The following is a 22,368-nucleotide window of genomic DNA, read 5'->3' on the forward strand; positions in this document are numbered from 1 at the left end:
GACTAGGCTAAAACCGTACCGCAAGAGATTTATTTCTACCATGAGCCCTGATGAAGGTACCTTTACCCGCTTCACCTCTGCTGGCTGGTCTGTAAAACAAATATTCCAAATATTAAGAGCTATCTAAGCTTCAATTGTTTCTCTTCCAGCATCAAGACGAATGCAGAGAGGCAGAATAAGACAGACTACCAGGATAAATAATTGAACGTATATATAGCCTCTATAAATAATTAAATATAAAAAAACAAGTTTGTTTAACTGAAAGTAAGGAATGACGTTAAAACTTAAAACGAACAGAAATTATTCCGTATATGAAAGGGGTTGTCCCCTCCTCGACGCTTCGCTCTTTACGCTAAAGATTTTACTGTTTAAAAAAAAATAGAGTTCTGAGAAAGTCAAACTTTAGCGTAAAGAGCGAGGTATTGAGGAGGGGACAGCCCCTTTCGTATACGGAATAATTTCTGTTCGTTTTAAGTTTTAACGTCGTTCCTTACTTTCAGATAAAAAAACTTGTTTTTTATATTTGATTTTTGAACGTTTTTTAATTAATGCAGGTTTTGATTTTGGCTCACCGTACATGAATAATTGAAACAAAATTTGCATATTAATTTTACTTTTATTTGGTTAAATGGCATTCTCGAAACTTGTTTAATTTTATTTATGGACGTTTTTATTAGTAATAAATATACGTAACTTACGGATTAACTTAGTTCGAATATTAGCTAAAGTTCGAATTTTGTTCCAATTCTTTAAAAATGACCCTTAATCTCAAAGTCCGTTATTTAGAATAAATAACTCTTATAAACGTACTAAAAAATCTTTGGCTTAAAGAGCGAGGTATTGACTAGGGGGTGAACCCAATTATACACGTAATATTTTCTGTTCATTTTAAGTTTTGATGTTGCTCCTTATTTTCAGTTGGAAAACTTGTTTTTTTTTATATTTAATTTCTGATCTTTTTTTTAAATAATGCTGGGAAATCTGGCGCCCCCTTCATAGCAGCGTCCCTTCCCCCATGAAAACTTCCTCCATGGAAAGATCCTCCCACATAACCCCCGACCCACCCACCCCCACTACCAGAAAAAAAAACCTGAAAACGTCTGTATACTTCCCAATAACCAATACTATATGTTAACATTGGGTAAAGTTCATAACTTTCAGCCCTCCCCGAGGGGACTTCGGGGGATTAAGTAATCCTAAAGGACATAGTTATCATATTTTCAACCATTTTGAACAAAATGGCTATAAAAAAATTTTGATCAGGTGACTTTGGGAAAAAAAGAAGCGTGGGAGGATGCCTAGTTGCCCTCCATTTTTTGATCACTTAAAAAGAGCACTAGAACTTTTAATTTCCGTTCCAATGAGTCCTCCCACGATATTCTAGGATCACTGGGTCGATACGATCACCCCTGGGAAAAAAAAAAAAAATAATAATCACGCATCCGGGATCTTTCTTCTGGCAAAAAATGCAAAATTCCACATTTTTGTAGATAGGAGCTTGAAACCTCTGCAGAAGGGTTCTCTGATACGCTGAATATGATGGTGTGATTTTCATTAAGGTTCTCTATAACTTTTAGGGGGTCTCTCCCCCTTTTTTCGAAAATCAGCCAAATTTTCTCAGGCGCGTAACTTTTGATGGGCAGGACGCAACTCGATGAAAGCTATATATTTGAAATCATCATTAAAATCTGATTCCTTTGATGTATCTATTGGTATCAAAATCCCGTTTTCTAGAGTTTCGGTTACTATTGAGCCGGGTCGCTCCTTACTTACAGTTCGTTACCAAGAACTGTTTGATATCTACAAAACGCTAGAAACTCAAAGAAGCAATCATGCTTAGATGTTTTTTTGTCTAAGTGGCTTTTTCATTCAAGTGAATTTATTTTAGTATTCTAATCCCATACTAATTTTTATTAGTTTTATATCGTTTTAAATCTATTTCCTTCAAATATAGCAGGATAATTAAAATATTAATTATCCTTTCTGTAATATGCTCCGCTCTCTATCCCTTCCCCGATCAGGGAAACCCCGATTATGTGGTCTTATAGTTAGCTTTGGGTTAGCCATTCACGAGTTTGCTTAACCTGAACCTTGACTGGAAACAGTGCTGCAGATTGACCTAATAGGTGCCAACCATAGAGGATATTATAGCCTAGTAAACGACACAGCATTGCTTGGGCCCGGTTATTGAATAATTCTGCCGGATTTTTTGTTTTGATGTTTTTTGTGTTTTGTTTTTTTTTTGGGGGGGGGGCTGAGAAGACTCTTGCTAACTATGGTATTTATTCTTGGTTGCCGCCATTGCAGTGTAATATTTGTAGACATGAATATAACTTGATCGGTGATAATACGCTTAAGATTATATGTACATGACTGTGACACTAGAAGTTGAAATTAAGATAATATTAGGCAGAGACTGTTTGAGCTGAGTCACCTTTTCCTAACTAATGGGACTTCCTGTTTGTATTGAAAAAAAAAGAATCGAGAAGATCAGCATTGCTCCGCCCCTCCCAGGACTTTGAAAAATCTCTATGTTTTATATCATCAACAAAAACAAAATCGGTAAAAATCCTTGCCCCTCCCCCCTGTATTTTGCAAATTGGAACCCCTTTCTGAAAACTTTTTGCTGCTGGTTCTAAGCCGACTTAATAGCTTAAGCGCTTTCAGGAAGTGTTTAGGAGGGTACTAAACTAAATCAAAAGATACTATGTGTGTCGAAAGAACATATGTCAAAAGATCTCCTTTTGACAAGATGCCAAAAAGACGTATCTGCAATATCTCTGGAAAGGCTAAGGGTATTTAGTTGAGAATTTCAGGAATACTTAGGAGGATTATGAACTGAACCAAAAGACACTATGTGCATCAAAGTAGTCAAGAGAGCGTGTCTGAAATTTCTTTATAATGACTATGGGTATTAAGTTGAAACTCTCAGAGAATGTTTAGGGGATGTTGTACTAGATCAAAAGGCACTCTGTGCATCCAGGTTGTTCCAAAAGACGTATCTGCAGAACCTTGAAACAGATTTTGGTGTGATGTTGTAACTTTCAAGGTACATTGAGGTGGAATATTTATTTAAATCAAACGACACTATCTGCCTCCAACTGATCAAAGAGGCGTACCTGCGATATTTCAGAAATGGCTAAAAGTCAAAAATGGTGTTGCGCAATATCTCAGAAACGGCTAAGGATTTTAAGTTGAATTTTTTAGGGAATGTTGAGGGGGATGTTGAATTTAATAAAAAAAAAACAACACTATTTCCATCCAAGCTGTCAAAATGGCCTATCTGTAGTATATCAATAACGCCTAAAGCTATCAAGTTTATACTTTCAGGCAATGTTTACTGGGATGTTAAACAAAATTAAACATACTACTTGTCTCCAGGTTGTCAAAAAGACACGTCACTATAATATGAGGAATGGTTAAGGTTATTAAGTTGAAACTACCAGGGCATGTTGAAGGGGATCTGGACTAAATCGAAAGACACTATGTGCATTCATGTTGTCAAACGGTATATCTATAATATCTGTGGAACTAAGGGTATCAAGATAAAACTTTCAAGGTATGTTGAGGGGGATTAAACTAAATCAAAAGATACTCTCTGCTTCCAGGTTATCAAAAAGTCCCGTCATTAATATCTGAGGAATGGTTCAGATATTAAGTTGAAACTTTAACGGTATGTTGAATGGGATTTTTAACTAAATCAAAAGACACTATGTACAACGTTTTGTCAAAGGGTGTATGTATAATATCTCGGGAGCAATTAAGGATGTTAAGATGAAACTTACAGGAAATGTTGAGGTGGATGTTGGACTTCATGAAACGAGATTAACTGCATCCAGGTTGTTTAAACAGCATATCTGCGATATCTTTGGAACGGTTTAGGGTAACAAGTTACAATTTTTAGTGTGTATTCAGGGGAGTTAGAACTAAATTAAAAGGCAATATCTGCATCCAGGTTTTCAAAAAAAAGTATCTTAACATCTCAAAATTATCAGGGCATTTTAAGGGGGTCATCAACTGAATCACGTTGTCAAAATCATTTATCTGCAATATCTCAAAGACTACAGATATTAAGCTCAGACTTTGAGGGAATGTATAAAGGTATGCTGAACTGTATCAAAAGGCACTATGTGTGTCTAGGCTGTTAAAAGCACGTATCAAAAATATATATGGAACAGCTAAGAGCATTCAGTTGAAATTGTCGAGTAAGGTCGAGGGGCATATTGAACTAAATCGAAAGACACCATGTGGATCAAAGTTGTCAAAAGGGCATATCTACAACATCTAAATACCGGCTAAGAGTATCAGTTCAAAGCATTCGAGGGATGTTGAGGAGGGTGTTGAACTAAATCAAAACACACTATTTGTATCCAGGTTGTCAAAACAGTATATGCGTAATAGCTCAGAAATAACAAAGGGCATTAATGTGAGAATTTTATCGTATGTTGGGGAGGATGCTGAACTAAATCAAAAAGAATGTTTGCATGTAGGTTGTGAAAAGGGCGTATTTGTAATATCTTAGAGACGACTGAGGGAATCAAATTGAAACTTGATATCTATTTTATCAACTGGAAGCAAATCTACTTGCATTAATCCTTGATGTCTCATTTTATTTTATCAACAACAAGTTGTTGATAAAATAACAAGAACTATTTTTATTTTTATTGTTGTTGAACTATTTTAGTTCAACAGCAATAACTATTTTTATTTAATGAACTGTCAATCAATATTCGTCTATATTCAAAGTTGTAACATGATAGAGGCTAGCATGACTTCAATCGTGCAGCAGGTAAAAACTTATACAGATAGTTCATCCATTTATATGAACAATAGCCTACTCCCCCTACCCTTCGATTCAAAGGTCAATAGAACAACCAATACTAAAAATCGTTGCAAAGTTTTGTTGGAAATAAAAATAGCAAGACAGGATCTTAATTCTTATGCAGAAGAAATGAATACAACTTTACAATTGTTCTTTTTATAAACAAATAAAATCATTAAATTATCCATTCAAACTTGAAACAAATAGAAATTACAATGGGCAAGAGCCAGGCAAACCCCCCCCCCCCCCCCCCCAGAGCTTCTAAAGGCCAAATTGTTATTTTCGCTTTAATGAAAACAAATCACATTTTAAAGTGTTTTTCCTTATATAATGCTAATGAATCCACAATTGCTGAGAATTCCAAGAATAAATATCATTATGTATCACAAAACTGTCGACTCTTAAAATTTCTTTTCAGTAATCTTGGTTAATATAGTGAATTCCTTTCTTTTGTTTTACTCATGTTATTAAAAACGAAGTTCAAGCCGCTAGAAATAATAATTGTTTTCAGTAGAGTGCAAATAAAACTCTGGCCTTTAAAAGCGTTAGGAGATATTAGCCCTATTCTTATTTGTGGAAATTTTTTCGTTTTAAATTTTAATTATTTTACTTTGTTTCTGCTTGTCTTTGGTTTAATGCAGCTCTTTACCTTCCTTTGCAAAACTTCTTTTATGGATTTTTTAATTAATATGATGAAAATATTGGCATGGTGTGAACGACTTTGAAAGAGAAGAATCATATTGAAATGTTGACTGGCAAGTTCAGGTGTTTTGAACTATTCTTTATTGGAGTTTCAGAAACTCATTTCCCTCCGTTAGAAAAGATGAACTTAGTTAATATAGAATTTATTTATTGAAGTAGGAAGAGTAGGTAGATTGGCAGGGAGAAGAACTCTTTTTGGCCCAAAATTTGGATTTTCTCAAACTTTGAGTTACGAGCAGCACGAGTTTACGTCATTTAATCGCGCCCAAATTTCCGCTAAGTCAATATCTGGAAAGGGGAATCCTTTTGTGGAGTCCAGACAAACAAAATACCGACATTTTCCCCTCTTATGAGATCCGGTTACGCTAATATATTAAATATATTAGCTCCGTGAAAGATTAGAGATGTGGACCCCACTTTTCTTTGAGCTTGTTTACTTTGAAGTGTTTACTTTGAGCTTAACTTTACAAATTTGCTGTTCTTTAATTTTGTGAACACTCATTTTTAGTTTGAAAGTCAAAATTTATGTCTAGCACTGAAAAGAAAGGGAAAGCTTTGGAGGTGAATGGAGCTCGTCCGTAATGATGCAGACCATGTCTGCTGACCACGTACCTCTGGATACTGAGTTTCCCCTAACTAAACGCTCCGATCAGGGTGGCCTCAACCTCATGAGGTGGGTGGAGCCCACCCTAGGATTCTAAATATTCAGGTAAATCCTGGCTCTAATCAGAATCCAGGCCTAGGGTCGTTTGGGCTTGCAGCCCTCCACCCGAGACCCATTGCAACGAATAGCTTAGCAACTACCTCTGATGACCAACTTTCTTTTATCCCATCACGACCCTCGCTTGCCCCTGGACTGAGAAATGACAAGCGTTTAAATCTTCTTGACCAAGGTGGCCTCCGAGTTGCCACCTGGAATGTGTTGACATTAAATTTTCCCGGAGCTAAGGACGCTTCTGGCGATGTAACTGAAGAGATTCCGCATCTCTATTGCTGGAATAACAGAAACCCACCTAGTCGGAAATGGAAATGATCCCATAGGTGAGGGATACCACCTTTTCTAGTTTTGCCAGACATCCACCATAAGAAACGGAGTCGGATTGGTTCTTGAAGACAAATCTAAGAAGTGTCTACTTTCATTCACTCCCGTCTCGGATAGAATCGCTAATGTTCGACTCAGTCACAAGCAAGGAAAGATGACGGTCCTTGTTTGTTATGCCCAGACAAACGAAGCCGACACCAAAACAAAGGACACTTTCTACTCTGTCCTGACGAATAAATTGTCTAAGATATCCCCGCATGATATTGTCATTTTTCTGGGTGACCTTACTGCAACTGTGAGCAACAACCACAACTTGTTGCAACAAGTCATTGGACCAGTTACTCCGGGCTCCCTAAATGACAATGGTGTCATGCTTTTATAATTCTGCAGCACTCACAACCTTGTGATTACGAATACCATGTTTGCAAGGAAGGACATTCACAAATATACATGGTACTGCACCAAAGGCCATACCGAAAAAATGATCAACTATGTCATTATGTCACAGAAATGGAGGTCTTCGATCAGTAACTGCAGAAAGTATAGGCAGCTGAGATTGGGAACACTAACCATCGCATTGTCATCGCTAACATGCGACTAAGGCTGAAAGCCTAGCGCTCAGAACCACGACCAGTCAAGATCGATGTCTCTCGCCTCTGCGATCAGAAGATACGGTCAAAATATGCCATTGATGTCTTGAACCTCTTCGACGCACTCCTACCATTTGAAAGTTGTGAGAACGCATGGCTCTCGTTCAAAAAGAATGTCCTGGAATCAGCGACAGCAAAGGTTTGACGGAAAAAGTGCGCTAATAAAGCGTGGATTCTGTCGAATATGCTTGACGTCATAGAGCAGAGACGCAGGGTGAGGCTACTCGGTTATATGCCAACCTATAGAAGCCTTAATGGTGTCCACAACAAACTGATAAAGCGAGACAAGAAGCTGTTTGTGGAAAGGAAGACACATGAGCTAGAGGGTGTACCCAAGAAAGGTACGTTGGCAGTCTCTATAAGCATCTCCGTGATCTAACAGTCGACATAGCCCCCTTGGTTGCATCTGCTATCCTTGTGGGTAGCCAGCCACTCAGTGACAAAGCTGCCCAGGTCAGTCAATGAAAAAACCACTTCTCGGCCTCCTCAACGCCAAAGCCGTAGCACAGACTGACCAGGAACTCATCAGCCTAGCCGCCATCACCCAGGAACTGCTTACAAGTGACACATAAACTCCTTTCACGTCATCAGAAATCTACACAACAGTAGAACGTTTGAAGAACGACAAAGCGGCACGTGTATGTGGAATATCTGCTGAGCTCCTGAAGTATACCGAACCGGCGATGCTACTTTGGCTTCACATGCTGTTTTCTGTGGTTTCGTGCACAGAATGGACTGGGGAGCAGATATAATCCTACCCTTATGGAAGAGAAAGGGGAGCAAGAGCATCTGTTCGAACTACAGAGGCATAACGCTACTTTCAGTGCCGGGAAAGCTCTTTGCTATGACCCTGCTGGATAGATGCACGAGTATCTTCAGAGGAAAGAGGAGAGTCCAGCAGGCGGGTTTTATGTCCGGGAGGTCCACTGTCGAACAAATCTTGAGTATCCTCAGAAGAAAGAGGAGAGTCCAGCAGGTGGGGTTTATGCCAAGGAGATCCACTTTCGAACAAATCTTTACCATGCGCAAGTTAATTGAGAAGACGAAGGAATTTAGGTGGAAAGCATATGTATTGGAGACGCTGGGACGCTGGGCATCCGTGAACAAGTGCTAAATTGAGAGAGGAATTTGGGACAATATTTGGGGGCGCCCACCCGCCAAGAGTCTCGGGCAAGTGACCCAAAAATTTAAAAAATGTGTGAAAAATTGAAAATTTCTCAGAATGTGGGGCTGAGCTTAGGCAATGAATAGGTGCTATTTGGAAGATAAAGATGGCTTTAAACGATTGTTTGCCTGTTATTTCAAGCAAATTAATGGTCATAAGTCAATTCTAAATTCTTGGGCAACCTTCTTAAGACCATAGGTGGGCGTGCCTTGTTTGCCTCTCATTACAGGCAATCTAACGGTCTTATGTCTATTTTAAATTCTTGGTCAACCTACCTGAGACTCTAGATAGGCATGCCTTTCCAAAAACTAACAAACAAGTATGTGTCCAATAAGAGAGTCATGTATACTCCCGCCATTTACCCGTGTCCCAGGCACTTAAACATTTGCCTCTCAATTACTTGGACTATTTGTCTTGGCTTTTCTCCGTCTACAATTAGCCATGTCTTGATGCAACCTATGCATGCAACCTACTGCAAAATACTTGATAACTTCAATTCAGCCTTTGTGGACTTTAAGGCTGCGTTTGACTTGATGGATCGCAACTCGCTCTAGCTGATACTTCGATCAACTGGTCTACCAGACAAATACTGCAAGTTGCTTACGAAGAGACCGTGAGTTGCATCCAAGTCAACAGCAAACGGAGCAAGACATTCGGCATCAAAACCAGTGTACGCCAAGGGTGTGTCACCGCCCGGAACTGTTCAATTGCGTGATAGAACATGTCATGACAAGAACAACAAATCGCCTGCCCTTTGGTCTGCAGTTTGTAGATCGCGTTCTGACGGAAGCTGACTTCGCAGATGATCTTGGTCTCGTCACTGACTAGATCGACCAGTTGATTGACGCTCTGGATGTCCTACAGGAAGAGGCAGTAAAGGTGAGGCTGAAAATAAACTGGCTTAAAACGAAGATAATGGCAATTGAGTCCCGAAGCTCAGTCTGGCTCCCTGAGATCATAACTGTTTGCGGAGCTCCTGTTGTAGTTGTAAAAAATTCACTTATATTGGTTCTGTGCTGTCTAATGACGGCTCTATAGAGGAAAAGGTGTGCAGCCGAATTTCAAAAGCCTCGACTATCGTCGGAAGGCTCAACAATCTCTGGAGAATGCCGCATATATCTAGGCGCACGAAGATGCGAATTTATAATGCAACCGTAAGCTCGGTCCTCCTCTATGCAGCAGAAACCTGGCCTTTCAAATCAACAATCCTCAGCACAATAGACGTCTGCCAGACAATACAGTTCTGTCAGATTGAGGGACTCCGATGGGACGATTTTGTAAGCAACGCAAGGTTGCTCGCACTTACCTCCCAAGTGCCATTCTCCGTCCAAACAGCTCAGCGTACTCTCACATGATTTGGACACCTCCTGCGTATACCGGCGACAACCCCAGCCCGAATATTTTACGATTTTGACGCTAAAGCTCATGGCTGGTCTTGCCCGAGGTGCTGACCTCAGACAAGGTGGAAGGATAGCCTCAACAAATTCCTGGAGATGGCTAACATTGCTATCGACGAGACCCCACTAATAGCAGTAGACCGGTCAGCCTAGAGGAGCAGAGTTGCGACGCTCTCTATGCTGCCCGCAACGCGGCAGGAGCCTTAAGTAAGTCAAAGTCAAGCTGAAAAGAAAATTGTAAAATAAAATCTTTCCTTAGTTCTTCTAAAAAAAATTAATACAATAGAGCGAGTTCACTTTTTAGTAAGGATAATAAAAAAATTAATTTTGTAAGTTTCTCAGGTACTTTTGCTGTTGTAGAGCATCTTCTAACGACCAATAGTTTTCTTCGATCATTTCTGGCATTATTGCGGAAAAGCCTGTATCTCTGGCAACTGTATAAGTGTTTGCGTATTCTACTTTCTCTTCAAAAGCCAGATCAATATCAAGATAGATTCTGTCTTCATCTGTATACCTACTCCATTTGGAACTGTCTGGGTAGATTTCAACGCCTTCTGGTGTAGGGTCCCTAAAAAAATGCTTATATTTAACAATCGGGTTCAGAGGTAATACCATAGGTCCAGATATCTTTATTTCATTTCTTATGCATAAAAACTCACAATCAATGGATGCAAAAAAAAAGGTTATTTTTTCCACACCCTGTCCAAGCGGTCCGGGGTTTACATCCATGCTTAACCGTAATAGGTATAACAGCTACTAGAAAATGTAAAATTGTGCTTTCATTGCCTCAGATACATATAATAACTTGCAATTATGCCGTTTGATCTAAAAAGTACTACACTAAAATAAAAAATACAGGAAAACAAAGCCAAAATGGTGGGTATTGTTAGGACCAAGATAGATTAACTTATCATCAATTAAGTTCGAACTTCATTTTCCCACCGAGAGAACAATATCCGTTACAAGATACTGCCCAATTAACCTCTGGTTCTCAAATGGTTACTGTAGATTAAGCAAAAATCTACAATATTCATAATAATACGTCACCTTTCCTTAAAAGCATACATATTAACTCCAGGAGAAAATTACAAGGGATGGTCGCAAAGCTCGAGCATAGCTTTCTTAATGCTTCCCGCAGGAATAGCCACGATTACAAAAAAATTGAGAATATCTGCATTTTACTTTATTCTTAATATCACGAATTGTTTATGAATGAAAAAGACTTAAAAAATTGCAAAAAATGGACCTTCAAAAGCAATGAACTTGCAGAATACAAAATAAACTACAATCCAAAAATTAGACAAACCCCATCTATCAAAAATCAGATTACCACATTTATCAACGTTCATTAGTAGCCTGTTACATACAAATACAGCAGCAACAGATCAAACAGAACGTACTGAGCTAACCTCAGTTCAAGTACTAAGAACCAACTCGTCTGCATAAGCTAAAGTTGACACCTGTTAATCCCGAAAAGCTGGGGCTACGTATCCCAAATAAAACATTTTGCAAGAGTCACTAAAGATATGAAGACTTCTCCATGTGTAACTCCACTCTTAACTGGAATATTTCCGGAAAATTCATCACTTCCCAACTTTAATCTTAGATATGAATTTGAATGTTAAAACTTTAAAGCAAGAGTCACAGACACATTCATATAGAGTTGACAAAGAGCATGCCAAATATGAGCAAGGTGAATACTATCGATTCCTTCAAATATATCAAGGATACGAAATTGAAGATATTAATTATTCCAAGTAGATTCCTTAATAATAGAACATAAAGAGCAATGTGACACCTAAAACCGTACCTGAATCCTGTTTAGTTAGCCTCAAAGTTATGAAATTCCTCAATATTCGGAAGCAACAAATGCTCGAATAGTTTACCAAGGGTTAAGGTAATGATAATCAGCCTCTACAAACCACTTGAATTCAGATGTTTTTGTGTTTCTTTAATAAAGATTTAAAACTTTCAGCTGAAAAAGAGTCGGGGTCGGGGATGATGGACTTAGAGAAACAAATCTGTCCAAAAAGCCTATGGGTGTTAATAGACAATATCAAAATATTCTCATGGAGTTTCTTCTTAAGAATTTAAATTTCCTTGTAAATACAGGTTTTCATCTCCCAAGTAACTTCATCACTCCAAAATCAAATAATATTTGATTTGACAAATAACTCGGCTTAAATTCGTCTTGTTTATTTTAGGCTTAGGAATTTGTATAGTTTTTCACTGGTCAAATGCTAACCCTAATCTGTAGTACGTTCTCTACCCTCCTTATTTAAATCTTATTCTCGTAAAATTAAATCACCTTTGATTAATCAAGCCTTTCTTTCATTTATTAAGCCCAAAGTTTTTCTGCTAATATTCGTAGATACTTAGGTTATACAAATTTACTTACTAGAACCCCGTCTAATATTTCACAAATAGTTTTCTCAAAATCAGATTCGATTGAAACTTTTGACATTTCAGATTTTATAGAAAATTTGTAAGAACAAATTAGCTTCTATTATAGTGCAAGCAACGTCTATTGATATGAATATTAACGCAAGTATTTCCATCTTTACTGGCTTTTGAGTTAAGGGCCCATTTTTTCTAGTCGATTTTGACTTAAATAAGATGCAACATGATTATCTTTGCACTAAAAACTTGGTAGTTTTTAGTTAAAGGGACCATTTATTAGTATAAAATGAAAATGCCATGTAAAGGGACCTACGTACTAGTAAAAATGCCAAAGGGACCCATTAAAGGGACCATTGAGCCACTTCGACTCTTAAATCAATATCAAACGAAAATTCTTATGTGAATTAAACTCAAACTAGGTGCAGCATAGCTACCTTTCTGCAAGAAATAATAATTGGGAAAGCTTGGGGGACATTAGGTTAGAACATGGGCCCACTTAACGCATCCTTTAATAGAGATTAAACATTCTTGTGCGAATCCATTCAAATAAACCCTTACGCGAAAATTGGTAGTAGTAGGGGATTTTAGGATGTCCATGACTCCACATTTTGGCCCCACATGACCTCAAAATCCTAGTATGCTTAAAAAAAAAGGTGCAGAATACCTGCCTCTCTTCAAAACAAAGCTGATGGAGAGAGAAAGTGGGAGGGGTATCGGAGGAGGGGGAAGATCCAATTTGTGGCGTTCAATAATCATTATTAAAACTTTGCATTATTTCGGTTGCAACAAGCCTATCTTTTTGCAAAAAGTCTTGAATCTTTGGTTTCTAAGAAGCTTCGCCTATACAATGGTACAAATCGAAAATTCTTGCATGATTCCTTTTCCAAAAAATACAACATACTTATCTTTCTGCAAGAAAATTTGGATTGAGGTCATGTGCCGCTTTTATCTACACCTTGTGTGTTAATGTTTAATATTGTGATTTATTGTCTCTCTTTTTTTTACCAAATATGTATTCAAGAAACGCGCTTCACTGTAAAGGCCATGCACTAGAAACAAGGCTTCAGAGAAACTATAGCGGAATCTAATTTTTAACTTTCCCCAAATTCATACCTTTAGTGAAAACGCTCTACCGATAACAATTAAAACTCCTTAAAACTGCTGATAACTGACAAAAATCCATGGACAACTGATGATAAAAATGCCAATTATATAGTGCCTGTGAAATAGAAGCCTGTCAGTAACAGAAACATTACCTCATGCAAGAAACGGATATCTAGTCGAGTTAGAATTAAAAAAGAATTTTTCAAAAAAATTGGAGAAGGTCTTGGGAAAAAAAAAAGAATTGCCCAATTTTTCAGTTCAGCTCTGAGGGAAGAAACAGAATATTTTGTTTTGCAAAAAAATTGTTGGTGGTCGCTTGAACGAGTTTAAGGGTAGGCTTATATTGGAAGGTATATTAACGGCGTGTTTTTAAGCGCTATGGTTTCCACGTTTATGTCCAGCCTGTGTTCTAAGATGTTTGGAACGCCCTGCTTTAAAAATAAAAAATTGTAAATTACCCATAGATTGCAAAGTTAGTCCAAAGCTCAACCATACGTTCTGTCATATGTCTTTCTGTTTCGTTGAAGAGTCCAGTAAATTGGAATAAATAAATCAGCTCGTCAGAGTGACAGACACCTGCAACAAAAAGTGGGATATTAGTTAAAGTTACCGGTCAATTCCTAGTTCTGGAAAATGTCGATAGGTTAGAAAATTTTTATTGAAATCCTCTAATAAGAAACTAAAATGTGACACCTAAAAAGGAGTAGTTTGCTTGTTATGCCTCTGCTAATAGAATAGAAATAATCTGGTTAGTAACTCTCATGTTATTTCAATCATTTACAAATGGTGGCGCAACCCCTTCTCCCCTCAGCCACCACTCAGACGTACTGTTTCGACTATCAATCATTCTCACGCTTTGATTATTTCTTCTGACGCAGGCTAGTGTTCATTTCGGAATTTGTTATTCTTTCTATAGTTACATTTACTTTAAATTAATAAAAGATTTTGAACAGACTGAAGCCTCTGCCAAGTTTATCCATAATTATAAATCCCATACACAATGTGCTGAGTTGATATGCTTACATTCACACTAAATCCCTGCTTGATAGCCAGTACACTTGTTTCATTCAATTTACAAGGAACAGTGATTAAGATTCTGGTCCTTAAATTGCTCAAATTGAATTTTGTGGAAATATTAAAGTAGAGGAAACAAAGAACTTCTGATAAGAAACTTATCAAAATGTTTTGCCTAAAATGCGAATTCTTGCAAATTATTAGGAAAATAAGAGAAATGTTGTAGAAAATCCCTAAACTTTATTATTTTTTAGTTAGACCTGGGCCCAAGTATCAATACATACTCCCTATTTGGTATTTAGTACATTTTGGTATCTTAAAATTTTTTGGTATAGACATTTTTGGCATCTTAACAAGTAAGCGATTCTGCTAAATCATTTGTTGATTTCCATAGCAATGCTGAATATTTACTGTTGGACATATTTGAAAAAAAAAAATCGTTATTACTTTACTTAAAATCTAATACTTTAAATATACATTTCCAAAAAAGTCTTTCCCAGAAACTTTCTTTGATTGTGTGATCGACAGTGAAAATATCAGAAAGTACCAGTTGAGTACATGGAAGTGTAGGCTACTATAGACTGACTGTTGTGGTTGGAATACCTTGGCAATTAAAATTTCTTAAAGCAGAAGAGACTTTGAAAGGAACACCAAATATTTTCAGTGCTTACCAAGAGGATTTAACTGTGTAGTAGCGCGATGGATTGATTTTCTGCTTGGCAATATGCGGTTCAGGGTTCAACTCCAGCCGCCCCCAGTCTGGGTCACAGGTAGTGATGCCGAAAGTGGTACAATTGTACCGTTTTGGTACATTTCACTTCTACTGGTACAATTTAGTACAATCCCACAAAATATGGTACATTTTACAAGATTATGGTACAATGTGGTACAATTCAGTATTTTTTACTGATGTTTGTATTCTTTCATCTATAAATAATTTTATTTCGCCCTGATCTTATTCGCAATAGTCAAAATAAGAGAGAGACAAGCAGTCACCATTCATTTATTTTCCTTTTTTCGCAAACAGACGCTTCCGGCTTCCAAAGGTCGGACAAAAACATCTCTCTGTGTATCAAGTCTTACCATTTGAAAATGAAAAGCTAACAATTAAAATATAATGACACTTTGGATTCATGATGGTCGGGAATCTTTGAAGATTCCCGAGAAGGGACAGTATTTTCAAGCCTATTGGAAGACAGACACCTCAGAATAAAATTTTATGCATCAACAAGAATCAGTCTTCAAGTCCTACAGGTCGTATAATTGAAATATCTTGTAGCTAACGTCGAACAACGAGCTCCCAGAATGTTAATGGTAATCTAATTAGCAGAACTCCAGAAACAGTGCAAAAAAGAAAAAGCAAGGCCATAAGCAGTACTAAAACTGGGGAAGAAGAATCTCATATATCCTCACTCATTTCGCCAATATTAGAGAACAGTATTCTGACGTGGAAGTTTTAGATCGAGACAAAAATATAAAAAGCAGTCTGGTTCTTGGGAGTGTTATTGCAGATTCAGAGTTGAGCTGGTCTGCGAGCACTGCTATAGCAAGAGAAGAGAAAATTCAGTCGGATAGCTCAACTGTTGTTGCTAGATGTAGCAACAGTTTAGAAGATGACAAAACCCTTTCCGTTACTGGTGAAGCAAAATCACACGTTGGAACAGCTGCTGGAGCTAAGAAAGCTACCACAAGGAAGCAGAATGACAGAAGAAAACTTACACCAAATTGGATTATTGACTTTGAGGGCAGACATTATATCGGCAAAGGGCACACAGGGCAGCCTCGCTGTATTCTGTGTAATACCAACATATCAGGTAGAAGTTTTCATATTAGGCGCCACCTACGAAATCCTACTCATTTAAAAAAATGTCTGCAACACTTAGTACTGCTCACATGGTATGATTCTCAATAGATAGTATAGAAACGAATGACAGGCTTCTACAAAGTCAGAAAATTGGACAGGCCGAACGGATTTTAAGTAGACTTCTGGCGAGGCATAACTTGGTAATCAATATTATGAAAGAGCTTCCAAGAGAACCTTAAAGAGAGCATTTTCTGACTTGGAAATAGCAAAGGGTGTTCAGTGTACTCGTACAAAAATTACACATGTGATTAATCAAATAATTGGAGAAGCTTATGTGGACTTGTGCAACCTGATTAAAAAGAACTGTTTTTCGTTAATAATTGACAAAAGTACTGATGTGAGTAATTCAAAAAACCTAGTTGTTGTTATTCGTCATGTCGATGAAGAATGGTGGATGGAAGAAAGTTGTGAAGGACTCATTCTTGCAATCAGTTAAAGTACAGCAGTGTACAGCTAAAGATCTGCATACAGTGTTAACAAAACTTCTGTTTAAAAAGATTGGAGTGCCAAAGCAGAATCTAATTGGTTTTGCATCAGACAATGCATCTGTGATGATGGAGTGACATGGTGGTGTGCAAGCAAAGCTTTTGCTGGATTTACTAAATCTATTTGTTCTTGGGTGTACATGCCACTCCATCCATTTGGGTGCCAGTGCAGTGCAGCAAGTCGTAAGATACCTACAGACGTCGAAGAATTCTGTCAAGACCTCTACAATTACATTAGAAGAGACCCGAAAAGGGCTGGTGAGTTTGTCGAACACAGAAGTTCATGGAGCTTGACGAACACAGAATCCTGCGCCATGTCACAACTAGGTTGCTTTCACGACTTCCAGTTATTATGCGGTATCTCGAACAATGGGATTATTTGATATTTTTCTTTCGGAGTGAAAGCTTTAAAGAAGGAAACAAGCCAGTCAAAGCCACAGCTATAATCGAAAAGTTAATGTCCCCTACATTCAAAGCTTATTTTGCTTTCCTCGCATATAGCCTACCATTTGCTACTGACCTTAATCGGTTGTTTCGAGACATAAAATAAGTAGACTGTGGCAATCATGTAGAGGTTATATTTATCAAACTACTCGTCTGCTGAAAATCCAAAGATAGCTATGTCTCCTGACCACTCAAACTTAAGCGTTGTCCAACTACTCGTCCAGTTTCCAAATTTGGCAAAGGCTGCCATTTTGCGCTGATCACAAGAAATGTGCAGATTCTGACCCAGTTTATTTCTGGTTTAAAGTACTAGAACGATGTGATGGTCCTCAAGTCCAAAGTTTCCCAATCTTGGGTGAATTTGTGATGGAAATGCTTATCCTACCACATTCTTTTGCTTGTGCCGAGAGGGCCTTTTCAACTGTCAATTTAAACAAAGCAAAATTGAGAAATAAACTCAGCTTTACTACTCTTAATGCTGTTCTGGGGGCTAAACGAGTCATTACCAAGGACTGGAAACCCCCCATGGGCATGGTGACATACCCCAACTGGTGAAATATTTGAAAAGGGTACAGAAAATCTGCAACTGCACGTGCCGCCATGGCCTCTGAATCAGATAGTGATTTTTAACGTCATATTTGTGGTAATTTTTTTATGTATAGTTTTTGTAGTATGTAGTTGGAACCTCAGATAACTCAAAGTTTATAAAACCAGTTCCAGTTTTAAAAATAAAAGATGCCAATATTCAGATGTTTAAGATGATTTTAAAATAGTGAAAGACATGGTCTCTATTGTACCATTTGTGTGGATTTATCCAACTCGACCTTACCAGGTGAGTGAAGGATCTTTTTAAGGCGTTTCGGAGAAAAATATTGTTTCAACATTAAAATCTCCAGTACGTGTTAAACCAGGCAATAACCCCCAAAGTCACTTCTTTTATCAGTCTCAATTTAAAAAGATTTTTTTCCTGTATTGTTTGTAGGCGGTAGCGTAAATTAGGGAAGTATTACAGGAGCGATCCTCCCCTCCATCGATATCTTCATAAAAGGGGAAAGGGGGATGTGTATGCAAACTATTAAATGAAAAAACAGGTCCCAGCAACTGCTTTTGGGCAATATTCTGTAAGAATACACGGTTAAAATTCGATTTTATCCCCTGATTTGTATTAAAATCGTCATTTGGGACCAATTTTAGGGCGGCATTATAAACGGTCGTAAATGGCCGAAAAACAACGACTTTTTTTGGGCTGTAGTAAAATGTTACTGTCGTAACATATATTACTCCGAACAGTTTCTTCAAGTACTGTCAAGAGTAATGTAGTGTATTAGAAGACAAAGAAAAACGAAGGAATGGAGAAAGAAAGTGAATGAAAATGTCTTGTACAAAATTTTCATAGATAATACTGTACGTCACCGACGATCCACAGTTACGCGAACCGTAATACGCAGAAAAAAAATCGGGATATGGTACAATTTTTTTTTGTCTTTGGTACATTTTTCGTGCAACTTGTGTTACATTTTGTTTTGAGATCATGGGAACACTGGTGACAGGCTTGCTCTCTGTCAATTGAAAAAGGCTCAATATCATTGAAACGTCGGTTTGACACCCTATGCTCCATGAATGGTTCGAGAGAATCTTTATCTCATTTTCGCCAAGAGGATAAGGAAGAAAGCCAAGAAGACTAACGTTTGTAGTTCGTCGAACTTATTAAAGCAACAATGGCTATTAACATTAAAAAAAGCCTAAAACTCCTGAACTAAAATTATATAAATTTATGATGTTAAATTGATTGTATTTATGTTTAGCAGATGTAGAAAATTACAAGCTTGCGCGTCTTCAATCATTGTTCTTAACATTAAGGCAACTAAAGAGTGAGTTAAGTAAGATAGTGCGGCAGAATCGCCTAGGTAGCCGATCATATGAAAAGTTGAACATCATTTGCTTAGGGAAACTAATTATTCACCTTTTATCCATAAAAGTATTCCTAAATATAACTGCTGGTAAGTTAATCCCTAATAGGGATCGATTCACGTTTTGTATTTTTTTTCTGTGTTTTTGCTTTTTGAGAAGGGGAGGGATGATTTTTCTTTAAAGTTATGATAATGTGGTACATACTGTAGATTATTGTGTTGTTTGACGTTATCCGGCATATAACGAAATTTGTTTTTACTTATTTTACTTAATATACTGTAAATTTAATCCGCATTACATTTGATGTTTTTTGTCTCTAATTGCATTTTTTCTAATATGATCCGCAGCCTAGGACCTCTTGGTATCACTTGCTACTTGTCTTGCAGTTCAGTTGCTTATTTTAATTAGGTTCCTTCCCCCTCCCTGCAAATATTTTTCCAGATCTCCACTAGTGATTTTGACTAAATGTGTTGGAACGAATAGGATTTTTGAGACGGAAGACATGATAATCTGCATAAACACTCACCATGAGGAATGACGTCCATTGCTGGGCCACCGACAATGACTCCGTAAAGGGAAGCTCTGCCTTCGTAGTTGAAAGCGTACATCCAGGTGTTTGGGTTATGAACAGCGTGCATTTGAGCATTCAAGTAAGTTCCTTCTTTTAGAAGTAAAACACCAGTCATCTGTAAGAATTTAAATAATCGTAAGTCTAATTTCAACATTAAAAGGAACATAGGGCCAATAGACATGAAGGTACACCATTCATTGTCAACACTAAAGCAGCTGTAAAACTGGCTCTAAAATCAGAGAATTTTTTTATTCACATTCAGGTTAGTGAGAAATTTGCACCAATCGATAATGCTTCTCAATCCATGGGTCAAATTACAGTAGATAATTTCGGAGACCACACTGCTTTCCATGACGATAAATAAAAGTTCAAAATAGGGATAAAATCCTTTTTAATAGACAGTGTATAATAAATTTCACAAAAAAATACCATATATTTCGGTCACATATACAGTGGCCGTCATCAGTAGTACAACTACTTTTACTATTTATGACGGTCACTGTATAAGTGACCAAAATATCTGGTATTTTTTTGTGAAATCTATTATGCACTGTCTATTAAAAAGGATTTTATCCCTATTTTGAACTTTTATTTTATCGTCAAATTACAGATTACAAAGTCGGTCATATGCATTTTTAGATGTGTTTTGCAAATTCTTTTTGCAAATTAAAGTTTTTCGTTCCAACAGTGCATGAATCTGCTTTTCATAATTCTTCCTTTTAAATTTTTCGTTAATTGTGCTGAAGAAATGTAATTTATAATTTTTCTCATTCCCTCAAACAAAACCCGATTCGTTAGGATGGAACAGGTGGTCACAGACTCTTGAATAACAATTATACTTTCGTAGAACAAGATTTAACTTTCATAAAACAATTCTTAGAACATTATAGATGCTACCAAAAAAGTTACCAGTCTCTAAAACAAACTATTGGAGATGTTTTGTAGGTTACCAAAAAAAGTCTTATATATTAAATTTTTCAAGGGGGAGGACGATCGATAAATATCGCCTCTGTGGGATGCTTTTCTGTACAGGTAAGTATAGGGGTGTAATCTTTTATTTCACACCTACAATATTTATACAATAAGAGAAAGTCGTCAACCACTCAACATATTCAAACCGTTATAGCCGTTGTCGTTGGATATCGTTAAAATCACAGAGCGTGTTCCGGGTGGAAGATACAATTCAATTTTTATTTACTTAAACTTTAATACAAATTAGCTGCGAACCTGGAACGGATATATAGCTAATGCCTCACTACGTATTACAACGATCACCCTAATATAGCTAATTTTAATAAGTAATGAGTAAAATACAAAAAATATGCCTGTGACGCCTTAATACTCAATAACTTTCATTAGATTGGTCATTTGCCTCCATTTTGACCAATTTGATGACGATTGTGCAGACGTAAATACACCAAAGATGTGAGTTAACCGTATTCACAAAAATTTAAGATAAAATTTAATACGAATTTAATTTTTGATCGTTTTAGCTGTTATTCACTCCTGCCAGGAACGAAAAATTTAATTTTTCACAATAATGCATATCCGTGTATGCAATCTGAGGTGAGTGTGCTACTGCGACAGACAGCTTGGATCTAAATTTGTATTAATTAATAATGGACTATAGACGGACCCGTACGAAGGGGGGGGGGGACTCTGGGACTAGGGTGCCCCCGAAATCTCATGATTTTCTTATCTTCCCAAAATTTTCTGATACTTCTCACAGAATAAGGGATTTGAAAAATTTGGGTCCCCCCAAAACAAATTCCTGCGTCCGTAACTAACTACAGATATAATTTTGTTTTAGTGGGGTTCTTGCACTTTTAACTGTATGCCACCTGAAAAGGTGTTTAAATCAGTAAAAAAAGAGGAAATTCTGTGGTTGAATATTTCACTATTGTGCCAGCAATTCGTCACTCATTCGCCGTTGTTACCAGATTCTTACTAGATATGTGGTGGTTGTTAACCTTTTGGTTCTTTACTACGCTTTTTCTATATTATCTAGCATCTATTCATGAAACAAATCTGTGGCCAAAATCTATTAGCCTCCAAAAATTTAGTATCCTGAATCATTCATATTCTGTTTCACGATGTTTGTCTGCTCTCCTGATGAATGTGAGGAAAAAAATATATCAGCAAGTTTCTTATGATGACTAAAGTTATCCTTCTGTTAATAATAACCATTTCTTTCACTTAAGTTTAACGTAAATTGAACTCTTTTCGCTTATGCTTTCAGTATTCTTTATTATTTTAACTAGGACGAAAATGTCAAACCGGATTTGGAATAAATATTGAGAAGGGACGCCAGCGGAACTTAGGGGCCCCCCATTATTATTTTTCATCCCTCTACCTTTATAATTAGTGCAGCTTTTGAGCCTCTTGAGGAGGGCCCGTGCCTCAAAACCAATTCTCTATAATTGTCTAAATGTTTGATGAAGGATAAATATATTGAAAAAGACTAAAATGAACTTTGAACATGAAATATGGCAAGTGAAACAGACACTCACGTCAACAACACCTGGAACCATAGCATAAAAATCTCCAAGCTCTGGACCATCAAAGTAGAAAGCTATGACTTCGTCAACTTCTTCTGGGGTTGGTGGGTATCCATCTGAAAACAACAATTATTGGGAGTTAAAAATCTTTAATAGCAGAAGTAATGACTTGGCTCAGATTAGCATCCTCATTCCTCAAAAATATGTTTTTTAAAGAATATTCGTTGTTTTCCTCTTATTTTCAAGGAATTCATTCATCTGGTGTTTAAAAGTCGACAAGAAACATCAGAAATGCTATC

At 37.2% G+C, this 22,368-nt stretch overlaps 1 protein-coding gene across 1 annotated transcript in view; it reads right to left on the reverse strand.

Moving 5' to 3' along the window:
• Positions 1-10,056: 10,056 nt before the first annotated feature.
• Positions 10,057-22,368, reverse strand: part of LOC148950974 (bile salt-activated lipase-like) — a 60,533-nt gene continuing 48,221 nt past the window's right edge. Inside the window, exons 5-8 of the mRNA XM_089090973.1 lie at positions 22,082-22,185; positions 19,527-19,686; positions 13,741-13,858; positions 10,057-10,346 (exon numbers count right to left, since the gene is read on the reverse strand). Coding sequence (XP_088947099.1) covers positions 10,100-10,346; positions 13,741-13,858; positions 19,527-19,686; positions 22,082-22,185 — 629 coding nt within the window. The 3' untranslated portion in view covers positions 10,057-10,099. The remainder of the gene's footprint in view (positions 10,347-13,740; positions 13,859-19,526; positions 19,687-22,081; positions 22,186-22,368) is intronic.

The sequence above is a fragment of the Artemia sp. Qi Xiang Cuo genome, chromosome 6, assembly GCF_049724085.1.
Source record: "Artemia sp. Qi Xiang Cuo chromosome 6, ASM4972408v1, whole genome shotgun sequence".
NCBI lineage: Eukaryota > Metazoa > Arthropoda > Branchiopoda > Anostraca > Artemiidae > Artemia > Artemia sp. Qi Xiang Cuo.